Source organism: Balaenoptera musculus, chromosome 11 (assembly GCF_009873245.2).
Source record: "Balaenoptera musculus isolate JJ_BM4_2016_0621 chromosome 11, mBalMus1.pri.v3, whole genome shotgun sequence".
In the NCBI taxonomy this organism is placed as follows: domain Eukaryota; kingdom Metazoa; phylum Chordata; class Mammalia; order Artiodactyla; family Balaenopteridae; genus Balaenoptera; species Balaenoptera musculus.
This window is the reverse complement of record NC_045795.1, coordinates 13,585,800-13,608,456: the sequence shown is the minus strand read 5'-3', so window position 1 is coordinate 13,608,456 and position 22,657 is coordinate 13,585,800. Positions and strand designations below refer to the sequence as shown.

Here is a 22,657-nt window from a genome sequence, read left to right as displayed (position 1 = left end):
GTTCTTCAGCATAAAGCCATTTCTTGTTTTTTATTTCTCTTACTTTGGAACCCATTTAAATACAATTTTAATGTTAAGAAATCTACTAAATGTGAATTTTTTTTACCTTATGACTTTATTTATATCAGAACTGAGGTAGTGGTGGAGGAAACGGTAACAAAAACAACAAAATAAGGACAATAAATTATTGCTGAGTTCTGTTGTGGTCTTACTGAGGTCTAGGAATGGTGCTTATTTTATTTAATGCTCCCAACAGCACCAAGCCATGGGAACTATTCTTTCTGTCTTGTAGATTGGACAATCATTTTAAATATCTTCCCTCAGTCACCCATTAAGTAAACGAAAAGGCCAGGGTTTGAACCCAGGTCTGTTGATAGTCTTTTATCCTGTGTTGTAATAAAAATAATAGCGCCTGACGTTTCTTGAGCGTTTATCACGTGCTGACACTCCATTGCAGTCGAAAATCCGAGTATAACTTTACAGTAGGTCCTTGATATCTGCATTCCACATCCACAGATTCAACCAACCATGGAGCATAGTGAAAAAAATCTGTATCTCCGTGGGCCTACGCAGTTCAAACCCATGTTATTCAAGGGTCAGCTGTACTCTTTCATTCAGTGGGTAATTTTTGCATATCCTGTGATGGGCCATGCACTTGGTCAGGAACTAGGTGTAGTGACAGCAAAAAAGACATGGTCCCTGCCCTGGGGGTGCTTACAGCTTCATAGAGGAGACAGACATTACTGGTCAAATAATTACACAAATAAATGAAAAATTGTAACTGTGACGAAGGCTACTGAGGCAAAAGATGTGGGGCTGGGAAAACATATAATAGAGTTCAGACCCAGTTAGGCTGTTAGAGAAGCTTTTATCAGGAAGTGCTACTGTGTAGAGTTGAGAAACGAATTTCTGCTGTCACAGAAGTCCCTACTTCTCACCTTTTACCAACTGAAGAAATCACGTAAAACACTTTCTCCTTACGGGCTCCAGATCTCCCCCACCCCAAAGCACACAGAAGTCGTAATCATTTCTCTTTCCTAAAGGATTGCTTTATTGGGTTTTGTGTGTACGTGTGCATTACCATATCAAAATCTAGTTGTTTTCGAATGTTATGTAATTTAAAACATGGTTTGAAGTTAAGTCACCCCACATGTTTGCTCCTCAGCTGTGGTTACCAGTGGAGGGCTCACGGAACCCTGGTGGGAGGAGAGGGGGATAAGAGGTGAATTGGCAAAAATAGCTTGAAAAATAATTGTTTTGAGAGGAGTTTTCTACTACTTTCTAACAACATGACTCACTTGGAAACAGGACTGCAGTTTTCTTTTGGACACTCTCATGTCCTTTTCTGCTCTGCCACAGGGATGAACTCTTCCGCCAAAGCCTGGCAAAGCTGCGGGAGCAGCTGGTCAAAGCTAACACCTTGGTGAGGGAGGCTAACTTCTTAGCCGAGGAGATGAGCAGACTTACCGACTACCAGGTGACTCTGCAGATCCCTGCTGCAAACCTCAGTGCCAATAGAAAGGTAAGAATGTTCTCGAAGAAGATGAGAGCAAGAGGTACAACAGTAGATACTGTAAGTGGAACGTAAACATGGCATCCACAGGACATCCGAGAGGAGACCCTGACATGAGCCGGAGGGTTTGTTCTTTTTAAGACGTCCTTTGTAGACCTTGGGTATATATGCCTTTGGATATTTTAGGATTGGAATATGAGAATTTTGGGGGCTAAAAGCCTTGCTAATTTAAATGCTTTCTTTAAAACAGTGAAACTGGGGAATTCCCTGGCAGTCCGATGGTTACGACTCGGTGCTTTCACTGCTGTAGTCCCGGGTTCAGTCTTTGTTTGGGGAACTAAGATCCTACAAGCCGCTGGTACGGCCAAAAAATAAATAAATGAATGAATGAATGAATAAATAAATGAATAAATAAAACATTGAAACTAGAAATATATATAAGTAATTCCTCCTGCTTTTCTCTTTCATATAAATGCCTCCTGAAATGGGGGAATGTGTGTATATTTTGTGATAGTACCATTCTGAGAGTGAATTCTTCAAGAAAGGAAGACTCATATGATACCTGTTTTTCATACACAGCAGGATTCTTTGCAGCCATTGGGAAGTTTCCTGTCATTTCAACTTGAAGAAATTTTCATTTAAGGAGAAACTTTGGAAGAAATAATTTTTCATCCATTCATGTTTCCCTCCAGCAAGCGAGCTAGAAACGAGTCAGAGAGTATCTCGTCAGTCTTCTTGCATTTTAGTCTTTTGACCAAGTAGTTCTCCTTTGAGAAATTTACTCTAAATCTGTACTTATAGACATGTTCATAAACATTTATGTGCTTTTGTACCAGGACGCTTATCATAGTGGCCTTTGTAATAGCAAAAATTTGAAGCAGCCATGATGTTGACCAAGAGAATAATTAGTCAAATGAGTGATACATCCCTATAATGGATGGCTGTATTGCTATGAAAAATCATGTTTATGAAGAATATTTAACCACACAAGAAGGTGAACTGTGGAGAGAGAATTGGGATGGGAAATTTATATATTTGTTTGGTTCTGATTGTGATAAAAATAAAATGTGTGTGCATGGGTATACAAAGAAGATTGAAAATAAACCAGAATATTTCCTAGGTGATAGGGTTTCATCTTCTTTTGTATACATTATGTGTTTTTTTTTTTTCAAACTTTCTACTTTATGATAATACATATTGCTTCAACAATCCAAAAGAGTTATAACAAGATGTGTTATATTTGGTTTTTGTTTTCGTTTTGCTTCATTCTGCAGAGAGGAGCGATAGTGAGCGAGCCAGCTATTCAGGTGAGGAGGAAAGGAAAGAGCACCCAAGTGTGGACCATCGAGAAGCTGGAGAATAAATTAATTGATATGCGAGACCTTTATCAAGAATGGAAGGAGAAGGTTCCTGAGGTAAGAGGGACAAAATGTAAAGGAGCTTTGGTTGTGCTAAAAGGACAAGAATATAAGTGATTTAATCGTCAGAACACACTTATGTGCCTCAGTGAATATCTGTAGTGCTACTTGGGACATTTATATTAGAACTGTAAAGTGAAAGTGGTCTTGAAGGGATCAGTTGGATCGGTCATAAAACATGTGATCTCCACACAGATAGGAACTAAATGAAGAGAACACATAGCATGTTCTTATTGGGTTGCTACTACATTTCAAGTGAAGTGAAGTAGGACAAAGTGAATTTGTGCTGTTTCGTCAGTGCTGTTAAAAATCAGCTTAAATGGAGCCGGCGTGGATTTTGTATTCATTAGCATATGTTCATGCTCCCCTAGCTGTGTTCATGGCTAGGTAGATGCTAAGAATAATTTTAGAAAGCATGATCCATTTTTTCGACATTAGTAATGGAAAAAAAGATTCGGTGAAGGAAATGAGGCAAAGCACAGGGAATGAAACCTTGCAGGTGCGGTGTGATAGGGAAGACGGGGTGTGATAGGTGGGGCTGTAACCAAAGAAGAGCTCTCCCTGCCCTTATGTCACTTAGTTCCCCAACTAACAAGCCCCTCCTGTGGGATAGTTCTGTTTTATTCGTGTGACATGATTCTAATTTTACTTCTTTTTAATTTATTTGGATAAGTGCTTTCTTTTTAAAACATTTTAAAATGCTGGTTTTAAATAGTATTGTTTAAGTTGATGTTTTGTTTCCTACTCGCCTTCCCCCCTCCTCTCCTACCATTCAGACAAAGCGAGTCTACGGGAAACGAGGTGACCCTTTCTATGAAGCCCAAGAGAATCACAACCTGATTGGCGTGGCCAATGTGTTCTTGGAGTGTCTGTTCTGTGATGTGAAACTTCTGTATGCAGTTCCTATCATCAGCCAGCAGGGGGAGGTAAGCCTCTGAGAAAATGGAGCCAGCCTCTGAGAAACTGGCCATGGTTCAAGTTTTTTTTTTTTTTTAACATCTTTATTGGAGTATAATTGCTTTACAATGTTGTGTTAATTTCTGCTGTACAACGAAGTGAATCAGCTATATGTATAGATGTACCACCATATCCCCTCCCTCTTGAGCCTCCCTCCCACCCTCCCTATCCCATCCGTCTAGGTCGTCACAAAGCACCAAGCTCAAGTTCGTTTTTTGTTTTTTAATTCGATTTAAGTTCTGTTCTTGAGGTAGATCAAGAAACTAGGGTGAAGCATCAGAACCACATTCTTCTTTCTCTACTAATATCAAAAGAAACTATCAAAATTAAGGCATGGCTTTAAAAGATTATTAGAACATGTTTTTTGTTTGTGGTTCACAAGTATTTTCTTTGTTGTAATCAAACTCGAACTCTTTTGGAAACCAGATTCAGCTCTGTGCCTCATATTGATTTCTCTTTTAATCTCTCACCTCTGTAGTACACTTTAGCTCCTTCCTGGCCCTAAGTGGTCTTTACAAGATACAACTTGGGAGGATTATTTTGAAATTCTAAAATATTCAAAGAAAACAAGCTTAAGCATCCCACTGTTACCTCCTCTTTTAAAAAAAAAATGCCCCTCATATTTCATTTATTTCATTATATTGGCCTTCTGTCAGCCTGAAACATTTCAGAAAATGTTCAAGTTCAAACTTTTTTATATTATCCACTTCATCAACTGATGTTTTCATTTTAAATTTAGTGACATCCTTATTTCCTAGCTTATCCTCCAATAGCATGCAAACTTGGAAATACTAAGTTATTTTTTGTGATTCTTAGAGCAGACTAAGAATAGGGTGCCATTCTGCCCAAAGTGAACCCAGAAAATAGACCCTAGATACCCAGTTGTGATGCGTAAGTACACAGCTCACATTCCACATGTAGTAACCCACCTGTGGACATTATGCTCTAGGAAAATAGTGGGCTAAGTTGCTTTTTCCCATGTTAAAAATGGGCACAACTCCTATGGCAAAGAGATCTAGTGGCTGAGTCCCTAGTCAGGGTTTCTTAAGCTAGGGTCCATGGTGGGCTTTGAGTATTTCGTTAATCCCCTGAAATTATACTAAAAATGTATTAGGGTCTCAAAAAACATTGGGGAAAAAAAGCTTAAGAACCACTGTCTTCTAACCGTTTTCTCATATTTCCTTTCTTCCCCTCCTCTTGCTCCTTCCTCCATATTTGTCTCACTTGTCAAATACCATCAACTAATTTCTCTCAGGTCCTGGGTGTCAGGGCCAATTGCTCTGTGGAAGTTGGATCTGAGCTACCTTTAAAAATAAGCCTCACTATGTAAGATGACACAGCAGTGCCAGAGCATGTGTCCCCTTCACAAGTCCAGTCATTACGACCTAAAGCTGTGTTGCCAAAGAAAACTTGGCCAGTTACCACACTCTGCGAATGCAAAGGTCAGGGTCATTCCTCTCCTTAAATTCAGTTCTGTGAAACCAGCTATAAGAGAGACACTGCTAAACTAGCACCAATGCAGAGAACCACCAGGATATTCTGGAAACTTTAAGTTCCCCCCACCCCCTTTTTTCTTCAGAAAAACAGTCTTAAAGAAACTATTTCCTTATAACTTGGTGGCTTTGTATTTGCCGCTCCTCCTGGAGTAGGAGGAGCCCCCCTCACCCTTCTCCCAGCCCTACGGTCACTTCCATTCTCGTTCTCTGCTCCCAAGAGGGTAGGGGAGAGGCTCCATGAGCCCAGTGGCCATGACTGTTTGGTTTACTGTTGTCAACACAGCACTTAGTACAGTTCCTGGCACACACTCGCTTCTCAGTAAATATTTGTTGAGTGGATAAATTTATCCCCTAACAACCTGCATGTATCTCTGTCAGGACAGCTAGTCTACACTGGGTTTTTATTTACTTATTTGTTTGTTTATTTATTTATTTATTGGCTGCTTTGGGTCTTTGTTGCTGCGCGCGGGCTTTCTCTAGTTGCGGCGCGCGGGCTTTCTCTAGTTGCAGCGAGCGGGAGCTACACTTCGTTGCGGTGCGCGGGCTTCTCATTGCGGTGGCTTCTCTTGTTGCAGAGCACGGGCCCTAGAGCACGCAGGCTTCAGTAGTTGTGGCTCACGGACTCTAGAGCGCAGGCTCAGTAGTTGTGTTGCACGGGCTTAGTTGCTCCGTGGCATGTGGGATCTTCCTGGACCAGGGCTCGAACCCGTGTCGCTTGCATTGGCAGGCGGATTCTTAACCACTGCGCCACCAGGGAAGCCCCCTACACTGGGTTTTTAATTCTCTGTCTTTCCCCACTTGACTGTGAGTGCCCAGACAGCAGAGCCTGTGTCTTTATTGTGGTGTTCCCATGATGCCAGGTATTTGATCAAATGAGTAGTAAATGAATGAATATGTGAACGAGGGAAATAGATAACTCCAGGCAGAATGTGATAGCTGCCTTTGTGCTGTTCATGGGCTGTCCTGTAGAAGGGTAAGAATGAAGATGACTCCGGGAGGCAAGATACTAAGGCAAATCTGGCTCAAAGTAAGGCAGAGTGATTACAGGGCAGGCGATGGAGTGGGCTGGCTCTGGAAGTACTGAGAGTTTCCCGTTGCTGGAGGTGGCCCAGCGATAACAGTGGAGCTGCTCGCCGGAGATGTTGTAGCATGCTTTCCATCTCAGGTCAGTATCGTCCATGGGATGTCTTTTAACCGCGCGGCGCTCTGGTTCCTTGACCCAGGTTGCCGGGCGTCTCCACGTGGAAGTGATGCGAGTTACAGGCGCCGTCCCGGAGCGCGTGGCGGAGGATGACTCCTCGGAGAACTCCAGTGAAAGCGGGAGTCTTGAAGTCGTAGACAGCAGCGGGGAAATCATTCACCGAGTCAAAAAACTGACATGCCGGGTGAGAGGGCAGGGCTGGGAAGGCTCAGATAAATGACCTTTTCAATTCAAAACAATTTTATGGAAAATCTTAGGAGCTTTTCATAGAACATGGTAAAAGTTAAACTTTCTGACAATATATACAATAACAGACAGTACTTCTCCCAGAAGTGCAGCACACTTTCTGATGACAGTTGTATGAAATTTCAGAAGTCTATGTATGTGGCATGCAAGGAGTGCATATTGTTTAGTGAATCATGCTTTTCTAGTAAAGGTCACAGCTGTATCAGAAACTCGGTCATTAGGAAAGTTTGAGAGGGATGTGTGCATTTGTCACCATGCTCACATACTGTAGTTATGGAACTATGGTACATATTTCATTACAAGTAGGTAGCCCTTAATGAAATATTTTCAGCTGTCAAATGGATGACTGATTTATTTATTTCATCACCTACTCTTAAATTTGAGGTAGCTGGATATGAAAAGAATGCATAGTTTGTTTTCTTTGTGAGAGTTATATTTGCATTTTTTTTCTCTCTCCAGGTAAAAATTAAAGAGGCAACTGGGCTGCCCTTAAACCTCTCAAATTTCGTCTTCTGTCAGTACACATTCTGGGACCAGTGTGAATCCACAGTGGCCGCCCCAGTAGTGGACCCAGAGGTGCCTTCCCCACAGTCCAAGGATGCCCAGTACACTGTGACCTTCTCTCACTGTAAGGTACAAATGCCATTACAAAATGAGCTACTTGGGAGACAGCCGGCCGCGGCACAGTTCAAAAGTCTACTTGTAACTTAAAGTTTTTTCCCACATGAATGTTTCATAAACATAATAGGTTTATTGAGCTTTTTAACCTCAAAACGTACTTTAATACAAATTCAGATCGTTTGAAAGTGTTTAAAATAAAATCCGGGGACTTCCCTAGTGGCGCAGTGGTTAAGAATCCACCTGCTAATGCCAGGGACGCGGGTTCGAGCCCTGGTCCGGGAAGATCCCACATGCTGTGGAGCAGCTAAGCCCGTGTGCCACAGCTACTGAGCCCACATGCCGCAACTACTGAAGCCCATGCACCTGGAGCCCATGCTCTGCAACAAGAGAAGCCACTGCAATGAGAACCCCAGGCACCACAATGAAGAGTATCCCCCACTTGCCGCAACTAGAGAAAGCCCACACGCAGCAACGAAGACCCAATGCAGCCAAAAAATAAATAAAATTTAAAATAAATAAATAAATAAAATAAAATAAAATCTGAAAGACCTCTACCTGAAATCTGTGATGACCAGTGACAATTTGCTGCATATTATGTGTGTGCAAACATATGTTCATACCCATAAATGGCCAGAGGTACACACTCTTACCGTCATGCATGCATAATTTAAAAAAGTTTTTTACAAAAATGTGATCACATTTTACAGATTGCAGAATTGCATTTTATTATTTTAATATACGTGAGCATCTGACCATATAAGTTGCTGTAGATATTTTTCATTCTTTTGAATTTAAGCATAGCATTCTAAAGTCCCGTATGAGCTTTTAAAAATCATACAAAATGAGAGAGGCGAATTTTTGGTGAATATTGCTTGGACCTATTTTGTGACATCAGCCACTCTTCCTGTCTTTCATATCAGACTGCCAACCAGTCATTTCTGACAGCCAGATTCTGGCCTCGGTGTAATTTTGTTTTTCTTTGGGCAATTCTTAATAGATATTCAAGACCCCTTCTTTTCGAAATTGTGCCTATTCTTTCTGGTTCTACAGTTAGAAGACAAATCCATATCACCACCTATAAAATTTCCCATACGTAAAGCCTGTCAAGGTTTTTTTTTTTTGAAAGGCTAGATTTCTCTTTTTTTTAAATATTTATTTATTTGGTTGCACCAGGTCTTAGTTGTGGTAGGCGGGCTTCTTAGTTGCGGCACACAGGCTCCTTAGTAGTGGCATGCATGTAGGATCTAGTTCCCTGACCAGGGATCGAACCCAGGCCCCCTGCATTGGGAGCATGGAGTCTTATCCACTGCGCCACTGGGGAAGTCCCTGTCAAGTTTTTATTTATTTGTTTTTTAAAGACCTTTTTTGATGTGGACCATTTTTAAAGTCTTTATTGAATTTATTACAATATTGCTTCTGTTTTATGTTTTGGTTTTTTGGCCCCAAGGCATGTGGGATCTTAGCTCCCCGACCAGGGATCGGACCCGCACCCCCTGCATTGGAAGGTGAAGTCTTAACCACAGGACTGCCAGGGAAGTCCCCTGCGAAGTCTTTATTTTTATGAGAATAGCCCACTTTTTATTTTTACCTGTATTCACCAAGTCTGTTTCTTAATTCTTTTTTTTTTTTTTTTATTTATTTATTTATTTATTTATTTTTGGCTGTGTTGGGTCTTCGTTTCTGTGTGCAGGCTTTCTCTAGTTGCGGCGAGCGGGGGCTACTCTTCATCGTGGTGCGCGGGCTTCTCATTGTTGTGGCTTCTCTTGTTGTGGAGCACAGGCTCTAGACGCGCAGGCTCAGTAGTTGTGGTTCACAGGCTTAGTTGCTCTGTGGCACGTGGGATCTTCCCAGACCAGGGCTCGAACCCATGTCCGCTGCATTGGCAGGCAGATTCTTAACCACTGCGCCACCAGGGAAGCCCTGTTTCTTAATTCTTTATTAATCTTTTGTTGTTGTTGTTGTCGTTATGGTTCTCTGAATACTCTTTTAAATATTCCCCATCTTTCTTTGGATCCAAAAAACTGCTTATTTAGAAGGATGAAACCTGGATTTTAAGTACATCCTAGTTAACAACTGGTAATAGATGCTAGTCTCAGAGACCTTGGACTCACTGTGTGACCTTGGGGTTTTTTGGGGGTTTCTTTAACCTCTAAAATGCATAGTTTGTGCTAATTGGTCATTAAGTTTATTTTCCTTGTAAAATTCTGGCTCTGTCTCCAAATAAAATAAGAAGTTAGGTAGTATAAGGTTAAACCAATGCAGCGCAGCCCTTTCGAGAAATTAGAGTCACCTGAGATTGCACTGAGCTGCTGATGGGAAGGAAGTCCGCGTGGTCCCTTGCCGGCTGCTGTGTTCCGGGTGATTGCCTCACTTCTCCGTCTATTCAGCATCCGTTTCCTCATGCTCGTCTGTTTATATTTCACAACAAAGAGTTGGAGTGGGAGGGTTTAGGAGCAAGAGGGCAGAATCATGGAGACAATCATGTAAAATTTAATTCTGATTTGGTCTTCTAAGCCATAGCAAGGAACAATCAGAAGTTCCCTTTTTCTTTGCTGTGCTGATTGGTCTATTCTGGCTGAAAGTCAGAGTGGTCCCAGGGTAAAGGGAGTGAACCAGGAGGAAGGGAGGACAGGTTCAGCTCTGCAACCAACAAGCAGTGCGACGTGGGGCCGCTGCTTTCTTCAGTGTCCTCGTTTATTAAAGAAAGGAGTTCAATTAAATTACCTCAGAATATCACTTCCCATCTAATATTCTGGTTTCTTTGCGGTTTTCTGTGCAACGGCAGCGATGGTTTTAAGGTCGGGATCAGGCTAATGTACCCTGAAATCAATCTGTATACAGTGGAAAGTTAAAAAGGAAATCTCACAGATTCCTTTCTGCATAACTGCTGTCGCTCTTTCCTCTCCCCCGCGTATCCCAGGACTACGTGGTGAGCGTAACGGAAGAATTCCTGGAGTTCATTTCAGACGGAGCACTGGCCATTGAAGTATGGGGCCACCGGTGCACCGGGAACGGCAGCTCTGTCTGGGAGGTCGATTCCCTTCACGCGAAGACAAGAACGTTGCATGACAGGTTTGTGCTTGGCTGAGGGCTTTCGACGCGGGGTCAAGGCCCACCCTTGGGCAGTGGTTGAAGAATAAGGACTCTCTGAGCCTGCTGCCTCCTTTGTGAATGGGAATGATGAAGGGAACTACCAGGCCCTGGAAAAATTCGATGGGGAAAGGAAAGTGTTTTCAGCAAATGAGACTGAGACATCTGTGTATCTTTATGGAATAAAAACAAGCTTGATCTTAATTCACAGGATACACAACACTTAATTTGAGATGGAGCATGGCTTTAAATGTAAAAGATAAAACTATAAAGCTTATAGAAGAAAACAGAAGGGTATCTTCTTTTAAAGTTGATCATTTGCCTCTTCCGTGACCCAGCAATCCCACTCCTAGGTATTTACCCAAGAAAAGTGAAAACATAAGTCCATAAGCAGCCTGGTACATGAATGTTTATGGCAGTTCTATCCATGATATCCCCCAAACTGTAAACAACCTGATGTCCTTCAGTGTGAGAATGTTTGATAAACAAATTGTGTTATTAGTCATGTAATAGAATATTACTCAACAATAAAAAAAGACTCTGTCCCACTCTTACATACTGTGGATGAATCTCACAAACATTGTTCTGAATCAAAGGAGCCAGACCTAGAAGAGTACAATACTACATGATTCCATCTATATGAAATTCTAGAGCAGGTAAAACTAATCTGTGAGGTTACACAGCTGCTGCAGGTGGTGTGGGGACAGAGTGGGAAGGGGCCTGAGCAAACCTGCTGTGGTGATGGCGGGGTGTATGCACAGGTGTATGCATTTGTCACGATCCCTCCAAGTCTACGCCTGAGATCTGGACAGTTCACTGAATATAAGGTATACATCAGTAAAATAAATGAAAAGAACCTATACCGCAGGATTGTTTTGAGTGTTAAACAAGAAAATAATCTATGTGACACACATAGCACAGTGCCTCACGGATAGTAAGTGCTCAGGGACTGGGGGCTTCTTCCTGTTGCTAATAATGTCCCGGACATTGACATGGTTGTTTGTTGGCACGTGTTTCTGCAGGTGGAACGAGGTTACTCGCAGGATAGAGATGTGGATCTCCATACTAGAGCTGAATGAGCTGGGGGAGTACGCTGCTGTGGAGCTTCACCAGGCAAAAGATGTCAACACGGGAGGTGTCTTTCAACTCAGACAGGTACTAGGTTTGTCTTTGCTTCTTTCGTGTTTTCTCCCTGTCCCACTCTTACAGTTTCTGGAATTTTCTAGTTATTTGCCTCTTTGTTCGCTAATTCTTTCCCCTTCCTTGATCCTCTTCCCCCATCCCTCCCCATCCCCATTCCTGGCCCCCATTTCCGCATCACACCCCCGCCTCTGCAGGGTCATTCCCGGAGAGTGCAAGTCACGGTGAAGCCTGTCCAGCATTCTGGGACACTGCCACTCATGGTCGAAGCTATCTTGTCCATCTCCATTGGCTGCGTGACTGCCAGGTCCACCAAGCTCCAGAGGGGGCTGGACAGTTACCAGGTGAGACCAACAGATTGCAAATAGTATTTAACAAAGATTGGTTAACGCAGAATTAAGGCAGTCAGTGATCTGTGACGGAGACCTGTTCAGGAATATAACTGAACTCCTTGCCTTAAGCATGTATTGGCCCCCGCCACCCCATCCATATTTCTGTCCGTTGCCTTTTTGCTAGGTTTAAATTACTGTATTGGCTTAGTGCCGATTAATAATAATTTTATTTATAAACACACATCAATGCTATAGTGCTCATTTACTTTAGGCAGGATTTATTTTATATCTGGCCCGAATTATGTTGGGTGTTCGATACTGCAGGCTTTGGCCTGATCCACTTTCATTAATAGAAAGTTGCCCCCATACACTGGCATAATTAACCAGCTCTCTGAAAGCTTTACTTTTTTTTTTTTAATTGAAAGTTGTCCTCATGATCATTTTTGTTCATTAAATCTCCTTTTGCTAAACCTTCTTTTCTCACTTAAAAAAAAATTAAAAGATGGAACCATCTAAGAATTCATCTTATTTACCAGTCACAGTAAACTTTAAGATCAGGAACTTGTCCCCAGGGGCCTGAAAGAACGCATGTGCTTCACCAAGTCCCCACTTTACTATCAGATGTAATTGGGGACTGGGAAGAATCAGACCGCTGAATGCTGGTTCCCTCACTCCCTGTCATGATGGGGAGAAAACTTTTCTCTGTGGAGTCTGGGCGTAAGCCCAGCCTATCTTGAGAAGGATTCATCTTCCATCTCAGTTTCCTTTTGGCTTCATGGCAGCAAAGACTTTACTGCAACATTGGCTTGGACTGTTGGGCCGTCAGGAAGGCGCAGCTGTGTCAGACACTGCCTTCCTCATCCCAGGCCAAAACTGCCTCCGACTCAAAGCCTGGGAAGAGTATGAATGGAGTTGTGAGGCCGGAGTCTGCTGTTTCCAGGGAGGCTTCTCCGCCAGACTTTTCGCTGTATGTGGAGTGGAAGTTGGGTTGTCGCTCACTTGGCCATCAGCTCTGGGGGCAACTGCAGGGCCTGGTAGAAAGAGCACAGACTTGGAGTGAGGAGACCTGGGTTCTTAAGCTTTGTTTGACTTAACTGAGTAATTTAAACTTCGAGTTCCCTTTTTCTTTCCTCCGAAACGATGAGGTAGACGTAATAATTCTCTGAGGTCCCTTTCTGCCGTAAAATTTTGTGGCTTAATAAATCTCTGATCTTAGATACAACTTTGTATCTGTGTGTGTGAACTGTGACCTATGAACATGGGTCATCAACTGGCTGACTATTCCCGTTCGGTGAACATTGCAAGGATTGATTATTTGCACTTTTAAAAACAGCTATACCTCTTGAGTTAAAACTGATTTTTGTCAAAATTTGAGCTCTCAAATATCTGCCTTCCCCCAGTGCTGAATGCTCTTCTCACAGTATCTGTCATGCAAATTTAACGGTGACTGTTTTAAAGCTTTTATTTTTCTTTGCTGCCATGCTCAAGGTCATGTCCAGTACCATTTTTGTTGTTGACATAGTACTTCAGAATTATTTTGATGCAATAGCTTGAGCCAATCCAGAATATGCTGATGTCACAATGGTTCTACATCATGAAAGCTCAAGCTAGTTTTCGGTGAATAGAAGTATCTTCTTAGCCTAAAAGATAATGATAAATTAGAGCTGTTTGTACTTTATTCATTAATAGGAGGAATTAATTCGAGAAAAATTATTTCAGTAGTGTGCTTACTACTGAAGTCAGAGTTATCCAAATGAAAATGATGGTTACCAAACTAAAACTGAAGTTTATTTTAAAGTCTACAGAGAGAATAATCTTAACAGTATTTTTAAAGCACTTTTAAAAGGCAGTATATTTTGAAGTATACTTAGATATGAAAATAATGTAATTATATTTTTTAAGGCATTTGAAAAAAAAGTTTGTCTTTTGTCTGACTAGGCCACTCCAGTTCCTTTTTTAATATTAACCCTCCAATAACCATAGAAAAATGAAAGAAGGAAGAAGGTTGGTACATGGCCCAGTATTCATTTTGAGTAGAACCTGTCTCCATAGAGATGGATATTCCCTTCAAATGGGGATTTCTTTGTTCTTGTTTCTTTTTTTTTTTTTTTTTTTTTTTTTGGCTGCACAGCTTGTGGGATTTTAGTTCCCCGACCAGGGACTGAACCCAGGCCCTCGGCAGTGAGAGCACAGAGTCCCGACCACTGGACCACCAGGGAATTCCCTCTTTATTCTTGTTTCTAAGGAAAATTGTCTCAACTAAAACCCTTTTTTTCCCACACGATGACTTTGTTTTGCAAACGTTTTGCCAAAATGCTTAGTTTAGGTAATTATTGTAAAATGTTGCCATGGGTTTAGGACAGTTCTGATTTTTCTCACCTGATTGGCATGGATACTGACATATCCAACAGTGGATAATGATAGAGCCATGTGTCCAAAATAGCGGGCTGTGCTCTTACTGCAGTGGTACAGTATACAGAACCTTCTACAGTCTTCCCTCGGTATCTGGGGGGATTGGTTCCAGAACCCTCCCCTCCTTGGATACTAAAATCTGAGAATGTTCAAGTCTCTTATATAAAATGGCCTAGTACACTCGGCCCTCCGATCAGGAAGGTTCTGTGGTTGGTTGAATCTGCAGATGTGGAACCTGCGGATAAGGAGGGCTGACTGTAGGTGGAGTCTTAGCTTCCCGGTGGGTCTTCCCCCGTGATGATTTCACAGTGACAGTGGTGTGGTGCAGGGCCAAGGGCGCAGACCTGGCCTCCAGTCCTGACCCTGCCGCTACCCGTGTGAACCTTGGTTTCAGTCCTTTCATCCTTCAGGCCTTAGCTGCCTCACAGCTAAAACCAGGAGGTTGAGCAGGAGACTCCCTAAAGTCCTTTCTAGTTCTGCCCATTCTAAATCTCAGTCAAATAGCTCACCCAGAAACAAATAGCGACTGTTTGCATAACAGTGCCATAAGGCCTGACCCAGCGGGGTTGTGTCCGATCCCCAGCTAAGAGAATCTGAGAGAGTTCCCATTTTTAAATCACTGCTTTCTCTATTAAAGAAAAAAAATTAAATCTTAAATTCTTTAAGTAATTATAGACAAGTGAATTACATCCACTTTTTGAGATTCGGTTAAATGTTTTATTATGCCGATGTTGTGTGTGCTATCCATTGTAATGTGTGTGTTAAGCTTAAAGACTTATTTTCCTTATGTGCTGTTTGAGAAAAAAAAAATGCATGTCCTTTGTGTTTATTTTTTCCCTACCAGAGAGATGATGAGGATGGTGATGATATGGATAGTTATCAGGTATTACTGCTGCTGTCAGTCCTGTGGCATGGGGCACAGCTGCTGCTAATTGCCAGCATTCGCAAAGCCGAGGGCAGGGAGGAGGAAGGGAGGACCGTAGAGCAAGCATATGCAGTTCTCACTCGCTTTTGATTTGCTTTCAGTGTAATCAGCGATACAATACTATTTCTATAGATTTCCCTGTCAGTTCAAAATTTATAAGCAGATACTGCTTTTTTGCTATGCTATCTCAAATTGCTAGCCCGTAAAGCCTTTCTAAACAAGACCACTCTCACTGTATTAAATTGGTGATCTTAAGAATTGTCGTTATCCATCCATAATCTTTAAGTAGACCTCTCTTTCCTATGTGAACCTGCAGTTAGCTCCTTACATCCAAGAGAGTAGTACTGTTCTAACGTGCCATTGTATTTTTAAAGACTTTTGCCGGATAGGAAAACTGAAGACATTTTAAGCACATAGTTTTGTTTAGCCAGTTTTCTTCTCTCTTTAAGGCCAATCTTATTCATAACCTGGAGAATTTAACTCTCAGCTTTAAATCTCTTTTTGGAAATCTAGGGGAGAAAAAATACATGCAAATGTGAAATTTTACCTAGTCAGGGCTGACTGGCCTACTACTGTCTATGGACTGTGGGATAACAGTAATGGTCAAGGCGGCAAACCAAGATGAAGTTTCCTGGGCTGGTTCCCAGTCTTTGTACTGATTCTCTACATAAATTTTAAAAGCATGTTTTCCTGGTGTGCCTTCCTATAAGTAAAATGTGGGTCCATCGTAGGCAAAGCCTCAGAAGTTCTCAGGTGTCTGCTCTTAATGTAACGTCTTAAGGGTTAGGCTGGAATTAGGCAAGTCAAAGAGCATCCTGAATAGAATTGGTAGGTGTCTTTCCCACCTCATAATTTTACCAAGAAAGAAAACAAGCAAGTAAAAACAGCTGGTAGGGGAAATACCAGTATCCCCTTGGATCTCAGCAACGCCACTAACCAACGTCCTGTGGCTGTCTGTGCGCTTCCTGCCACGTGGTTCACAGGCGAGTCCAGCGGCTGCTTCTGGGCGTTCTCAGCATGGCTGACTGCATGTTGGCTTCTTGCATGGGAAGTTTTCGGTTAGCCTCATGGTAGCGGTTGGAGGTAAAGCCTTTGCAGCAAGTTTGAAACGTTCTCCACCGATCTATTCTTTGCCTTTCAGAAAATACATCTTATCCAGCCATCGAGCTATGAATGATGAAAATGCCTGTCGTTTTCCATTCCATTTGCTGCTTTGTGATTTGGGCTCTGTTTCTGGTGTCCTCCTGCTTAGAATCACAAACACTTCAAACGAATAGCTACAACTTAAATACATACACGCACATACCGTATAAGACGCATCCAACAGCTGGTGTAGTTTGAGCTTCTCTTGCTTTTTAAGTATAATTATGTTTTTGGAAATCCAGGGGCTCTGATTTCTGAGTCATGGGATCCTCAATCAGCATGCAGTGTTCCTGAGGCCTCTTTGCTTTCTTGCATATTAATCACACAGCAATGTTCAATGGCCTTTCCTAATGAAAAGTTGCCTAATCAATTTAAACATCTTTTTTTTTTTTTTTTTTAAAAAGAAATAGTTATCTGTGCACTCTACAGAAAAATGTTTTCCCTCCCTGATGCCAGGAAGAAGACTTAAACTGTGTGAGAGAGAGGTGGTCTGATGCCCTCATTAAACGGCGAGAATACCTGGATGAACAGATTAAAAAAGTCAGCAATAAAAAAGGTATGTGAGATTAAAGTCTTGGCTGAGAGTAGTTTTTTCACTTCTAGACAGTAGTGGTAGGCTGTTTTCCTCCCTTAGCTGGACTGCTGTATCTTAGCTTTTTGACCCTATAACAGTTATAGATGTTAGTGAATCATTAGTGTACAGTGTTTAAGCAGGCTCTGAATTTGAAAGTAATGTTTCATTACTTGAGTTAACCGACATTAAACGTTAAATTCAGATTTTGTTTTGATGAATGCAAATGCCATCAATATCGACATCTCCACATGAGGTATTCCAGGCTCAGAACCTGGGACTGACAGCAGCTAAAGGGTCACTTCTGAAGCCACGACACTTGGCAGGTGGGCCGCGGCTACCATTGGGCGGTAGCCACGCTCTTGGCTCCTTCGGGGTGGCCTGCAGCTCCACTCGCCACCACCCAGCTCCGAGGATTCGGTTTGCTTACGCTTGCAATGGCCACTTGGATTCTAGAGCAGAAATCTGCGCTTAACACCCCGGTTTCAGGCTTCCCTGGTGATGCAGTGGTTGAGAATCTGCCTGCCAATGCAGGGGACACAGGTTCGTGCCCTGGTCCGGGAAGATCCCACATGCCGCGGAGCAGCTAAGCCCGTGCACCACAACTGCGGAGCCTGTGCTCTAGAGCCCATGAGCCACAACTACTAGCCCACACACCACAACTACTAGCCCGCGCCCCTAGAGCTGTGCTCCACAACAAGAGAAGCCACTGCAATGAGAAGCCCGCGCAGCGCGACGAAGACCCAACACAGCCAAAAATAAATAAGTAAAAATGAATTAAAAACAAAAAAAAAACCCCGGTTTCTCATCCTGAGTGAATGATTCACTCAGTGTGGTTGGTTCTCCACCAAAGGACATGTTCTGAATGTGAATCCGCTTCACGTAGAAGTCAGCGAAAGTCCTCCCCCAGTAAAACATCTTGGCTCCGCGTTCTGCTCTTGGCCTCAGTGTGTGTGTGTGTGTGTGTGTGTGTGTGTGTGCGCGCGCTCAACCTGCTAATGAAAACTCACTTTGCCTATGCCCAGGTAACTCCAGAGTTGAACTAGGCTAAGAGGATTGCAAAATAGATCAAATAAAATCCCTTTCATAACGAGCATGAAGGAAAACAAGTTAGTTTTGCAGAGTGCAATATATGGTGTTTTTTAATCCTCTATCCTTATAAAATGATGTGTGGTTTTATAAAGCAATGTCACATCCATTATTGCACTTGGTCCTTCTGACAGGTGCGTGAAGTAGACATGACTTGTATTAACCCTATTTGACAAATTAGGAAGCTAAGACTCATCTGTTGAATGACCTTCCAACATTACAGAACTAGTAAAATAACCCAAGTCTTCTAATCCCTGTTCCAGCGCTCTTTCCACTCTTCCTGGGTTTATGATCTGTTAGGCTAGCGTCCTAGCCTCTCTGAGCTTGTCTGGGTGCTCCGTCTTAAACTTCAAAGCCTCAATTCCCTACTTGGGACACCGTGGATGTTTAAGGCACTTGTGGGTACCACTGCGTGCAAATAGATTTAAATTTAGAAACTGTCCTTTCTCCCTCTTGGCGCTCATGCCCTCGTTTTGTCCCGCAGAGAAGACGGAGGACGATGTGGAGCGGGAAGCCCGCCTGGTGGAGCAGTGGGTAGGGCTGACGGAGGAGCGGAATGCCGTGCTGGTGCCCGCGCCGGGCAGCGGGATCCCTGGGGCGCCTGCTGACTGGTGAGTCTGCCCTTCCTTCTGGGCAGGCCTGACGCGGGTGCCGTGGTCTGTGGCGGGTCATGCGAGTGACCTGCCAGGATTGTCGCAGAAAATGTTAAGTACCGTGAGCTGTCCAGGGAAGGGCCACCCAACCCTAGTGCTCCCCTCCCTCTTCTTCTTGCCCACCGCAACCATCTTCCACTCACAGGAAGCCAGCAAGCACTTACCACTGGCCGGGAGTCAGATAGACAGTCCTCCAGCCCTTGGCGTGAGCCCCTCGGACATGATTACCTGATCTCCAGACATTCTCATATCTTGGGTCGAAAGAAGGGTGTTTCCAGAGCATACTTGAAAAGGGCAGAAAATATGTCTTCTTATTTGCCCTCCTGCCTGTTTATTTTGACTCAACATAGAGTCAGCACTTAAGCACTCCATCCACAATGATCAGTCAGTCAGTCAGTGGGTTGATCAGTCAGTCCTAACGCCCAGAAGAAACAGCATGCGATCCTGGGCTCTGGAGGCAAATCGCTCCTGTCCCCTGTTCCTCCTCTAACAATAGCCACTTCCCTTCTTCCCATCACTAGAATGATTCTCAGAAAGGCTTCAAATAATCTGTGTTTCAATTAATTACATGTAATTCATATGACCGGTAGTTCTTTATATAAGTCACATAATTCCCATGATTTGTGTTAAGAAGGGTGACAAGATCTGTGAAAATATCTCATTTGTAGAACCTGTATCTGACTCCACAGTGGTTCTCTTCTGCTTTCATGCCTCTGTCGTGTTTGGTTATTTAACAAGATGTAAAACACATATTTTGTTATGATTAAATATTGTTATTAAATTTAGGATCCCACCACCTGGAATGGAAACCCACATACCTGTTCTCTTCCTTGATTTGAACGGTAAGTTTGAACCTGACGTTCCAAGGCTTATCACATTGAATTAGGTTTGTAATCTAATCAGACCCGCAGTATTTTGACCCTTAAGTCACTTGCCTAATCACGCACATGCCATATTTAGGTGACATTTTTACTCCAACAAAATATATAAAGCCATGACATGTCGAATCACTAGAAGACAGATGTGGAAATTTATTCTTAAAAAGACAGCACTTGAGAGATTGAGAACTGCATACAAAGGCATGAGAGCAGTTATTGCTCTGAAACAGAAACGGACATGGAAATTACCTGAGAAGGTAATCGCCCTTAGAGATCTGAATCTTTATGCATTGCAGGTGCCCAGGAATCTGCATTTCTGACTGGTGCCCTTTGCTCCCCACCCCACCCCCATTTGTTTTGTTTCTAGAACACGATCATCTGTAACCCTGCATGAAGGGTTGTCCTTTACTGTAGAAATTAGATTGAACCTGGGCGAATATAGAACAAGGGTTTTCAATGTGTTTTAGCAGTAAAATCCATTTTCAATATGAACTTGTAAATGGAACCCCATGTGTGGAATACGGAAGCAGAGTTGCTGAGTTTGGGGATGGGCAGGCTCTGGCAGGCCCTTCTGCAGGGCCCTTGGGATCCTCAGAGCACAGCCTGAAAACCTGTCTTCTGGAGGGAAGACCAGTAATGGATGAATGGAAGACACAGGAGGTTGGCTTTGGCTCTTCATATGAACAGTTTTTTTAAAAGCCTAGAAATAGACCGTTGCCTCATGAAGTGGTGAGTTCCCCATTATTGGAGGTTCCCCATTATACAAGCAAAGACTGGATGACTATATACAGAGATTTGTGAAGGGTGAATCCTACACTGGGAAGGGTATTGGAAAAAGATGGTCTTCACATTTCTCCCAAGTGCTCAGAACTTTGTTTCTAAATTGATAATTTAACCACTCAAATCTCTACACTTGATCTTAGCCAAAAGGCTGAGAAGCGATAGCCACTCAAATCTCTAATTTAGTGTAAGTTATGCAAGTAGGACCACAAACTTAACGCTACGTTATAGGAGGAATTGACAGAAAGCAGCAAAATTCTAAGGTGTGTTTATGTAGTGAAAATATTTGCTCCCAGGACTACATATAGAATATATTCAGTCCATTTATAGGAGAGTCACAAAGGCACCTTTTTGGCTCCTGGAGTTGTTTCTGTAAAGGATAGAAGTTGTTGTAGTTAGTGGAGTTGCTGTTACAACTGCAGGAATGAAAAACTAAATAAAATTGCATTACATGTAAACTTCATCTGTAAAAAGCATATTTAAAAATTTTGGATGCTTGCTTTAAAAATCTGTTTCCCCCACTTTTGCTTCTGTGCCCTGGACTTGGTCAGCGGATGACCTCAGTGCCAATGAGCAGCTTGTGGGCCCCCATGCATCGGGCGTGAACTCCATCCTCCCCAAGGAGCATGGCAGCCAGTTTTTCTACCTGCCCATCATAAAGCACAGTGATGAGGAGGTAACTGACCTTTAAGAATCTCTTAAAGGGCTTCAGATTAATGCACATGCCTGTGGGCCTCTCTGCCCATTAAACTGCTGTGGTCTGGGCTTTGGGGAAGAGGACTGGGAACTTTAAAAAATAGAATGTGTGTGTTGTCAAAAAGGCAAGGAGGGACTTACCTGGTGGTCCAGTGGGTAAGACTCTGCGCTCCCAATGCAGGGGGCCTGGGTTCGATACCTGGTTGGGGAACTAGATCCCGCATGCATGCCGCAACTAAAGATCCCGCATGCCGCAACTAAAGATCCCGCATGCCGCAACTAAGACCCCTTGCAGCCAAAATTAATAGTAAATAAATAAATAATTTTTTTTTTAAAAAACATCTATGATTCAACGTAGAGTTGCATTTATTTTCTTTCTAGTGCATGACGTAAAACTGCTACACCTGAGTTGTCTTGTTTCCATGTCCCCATCCTTCCCCCATCCCTAGGTTTCAGCCACAGCCTCCTGGGACTCCTCGGTGCATGATTCCGTTCACTTGAATAGGGTCACCCCACAAAATGAACGGATTTACCTGATAGTGAAGACCACAGTCCAGCTCAGCCACCCGGCTGCTATGGAGCTGGTATTACGAAAACGGATTGCAGCCAATATTTACAACAAACAGGTAGTAACGGGGCCTGATTGTGCCGTTTCATACATGAGCACAAAGTTTCTTCCTTCTCTCTATCACAAAGTAGTGTTTTGGGGTGTTAATACAGTGGCTGTGCAAATCGCTACCAGGTTATAATCTGATTCTCATTTATCCAAGATAACAGGGTATGAGGATAGCAGAGGTAAATGTCATCCACCAAAGGACTTTTCCACCTTGACCGATTTGAAGCCCATAATCCTAGGAGGCAGTGGAGTTATGACATTTTATTGTTTGAAAAAGGTTAAGCGCCTGGTCCAAGAGGGTTAGTGACAAAACCAGGACAAAGGCAGGCTCCAAAGAAATCTCTATCCTAATGCTTCCCCAGATCTCATCTCAGAGGTGCTGTCAGGAAAACTGATCCTCTGAGTTGACTTCTGACTGTGCCAAGATAAGATTCATTAAACCCTGACAAGATCAAGTAGAAAGACGGCAAGTGGGAAAAAGAAGCAACCACGGAAAAACCCTGGATGGGCTGCAAATTCTGCAATCTAATCCCTAAATGACAGCTGGAATTTATTGTCCTTCAGGATTGGAGACAAGGATTTTTCCATTCAGTTTTTTTCTGTTTTACTAAGTGTTGTGTGTGTATCAAAAACATAGTAATTGATGATGCTTTTACAATTTGTAAAGTACTAAATAACTTATATTTTCCACATCGCTTAATTCAGCTTTCCTTTTCTACCAGAGTTTCACCCAGAGTTTAAAGAGGAGAATATCACTGAAGAATATATTTTATTCCTGTGGTGTAACCTATGAAATAGTATCCAACATACCAAAGGTAAAGTATGTATTACTTTTTAAAAATATCAAAATGTGAGTATTGGAGAATGCATTAAATCTCAA

General features: G+C 42.6%; 1 protein-coding gene across 1 annotated transcript in view; it reads left to right on the top strand.

Annotated features, from left to right (window-relative positions):
• Positions 1-22,657, top strand: part of KIF13A (kinesin family member 13A) — a 216,045-nt gene that overhangs the window by 177,298 nt on the left and 16,090 nt on the right. Inside the window, 15 exon segments of the mRNA XM_036868224.1 lie at positions 1,360-1,522; positions 2,788-2,928; positions 3,708-3,857; positions 6,608-6,769; positions 7,291-7,464; positions 10,373-10,524; positions 11,565-11,697; positions 11,880-12,026; positions 15,271-15,309; positions 16,951-17,050; positions 18,639-18,765; positions 19,594-19,649; positions 21,017-21,141; positions 21,611-21,787; positions 22,500-22,592. Of these exon segments, the coding sequence (XP_036724119.1) occupies positions 1,360-1,522; positions 2,788-2,928; positions 3,708-3,857; positions 6,608-6,769; positions 7,291-7,464; positions 10,373-10,524; positions 11,565-11,697; positions 11,880-12,026; positions 15,271-15,309; positions 16,951-17,050; positions 18,639-18,765; positions 19,594-19,649; positions 21,017-21,141; positions 21,611-21,787; positions 22,500-22,592 (1,939 nt within the window).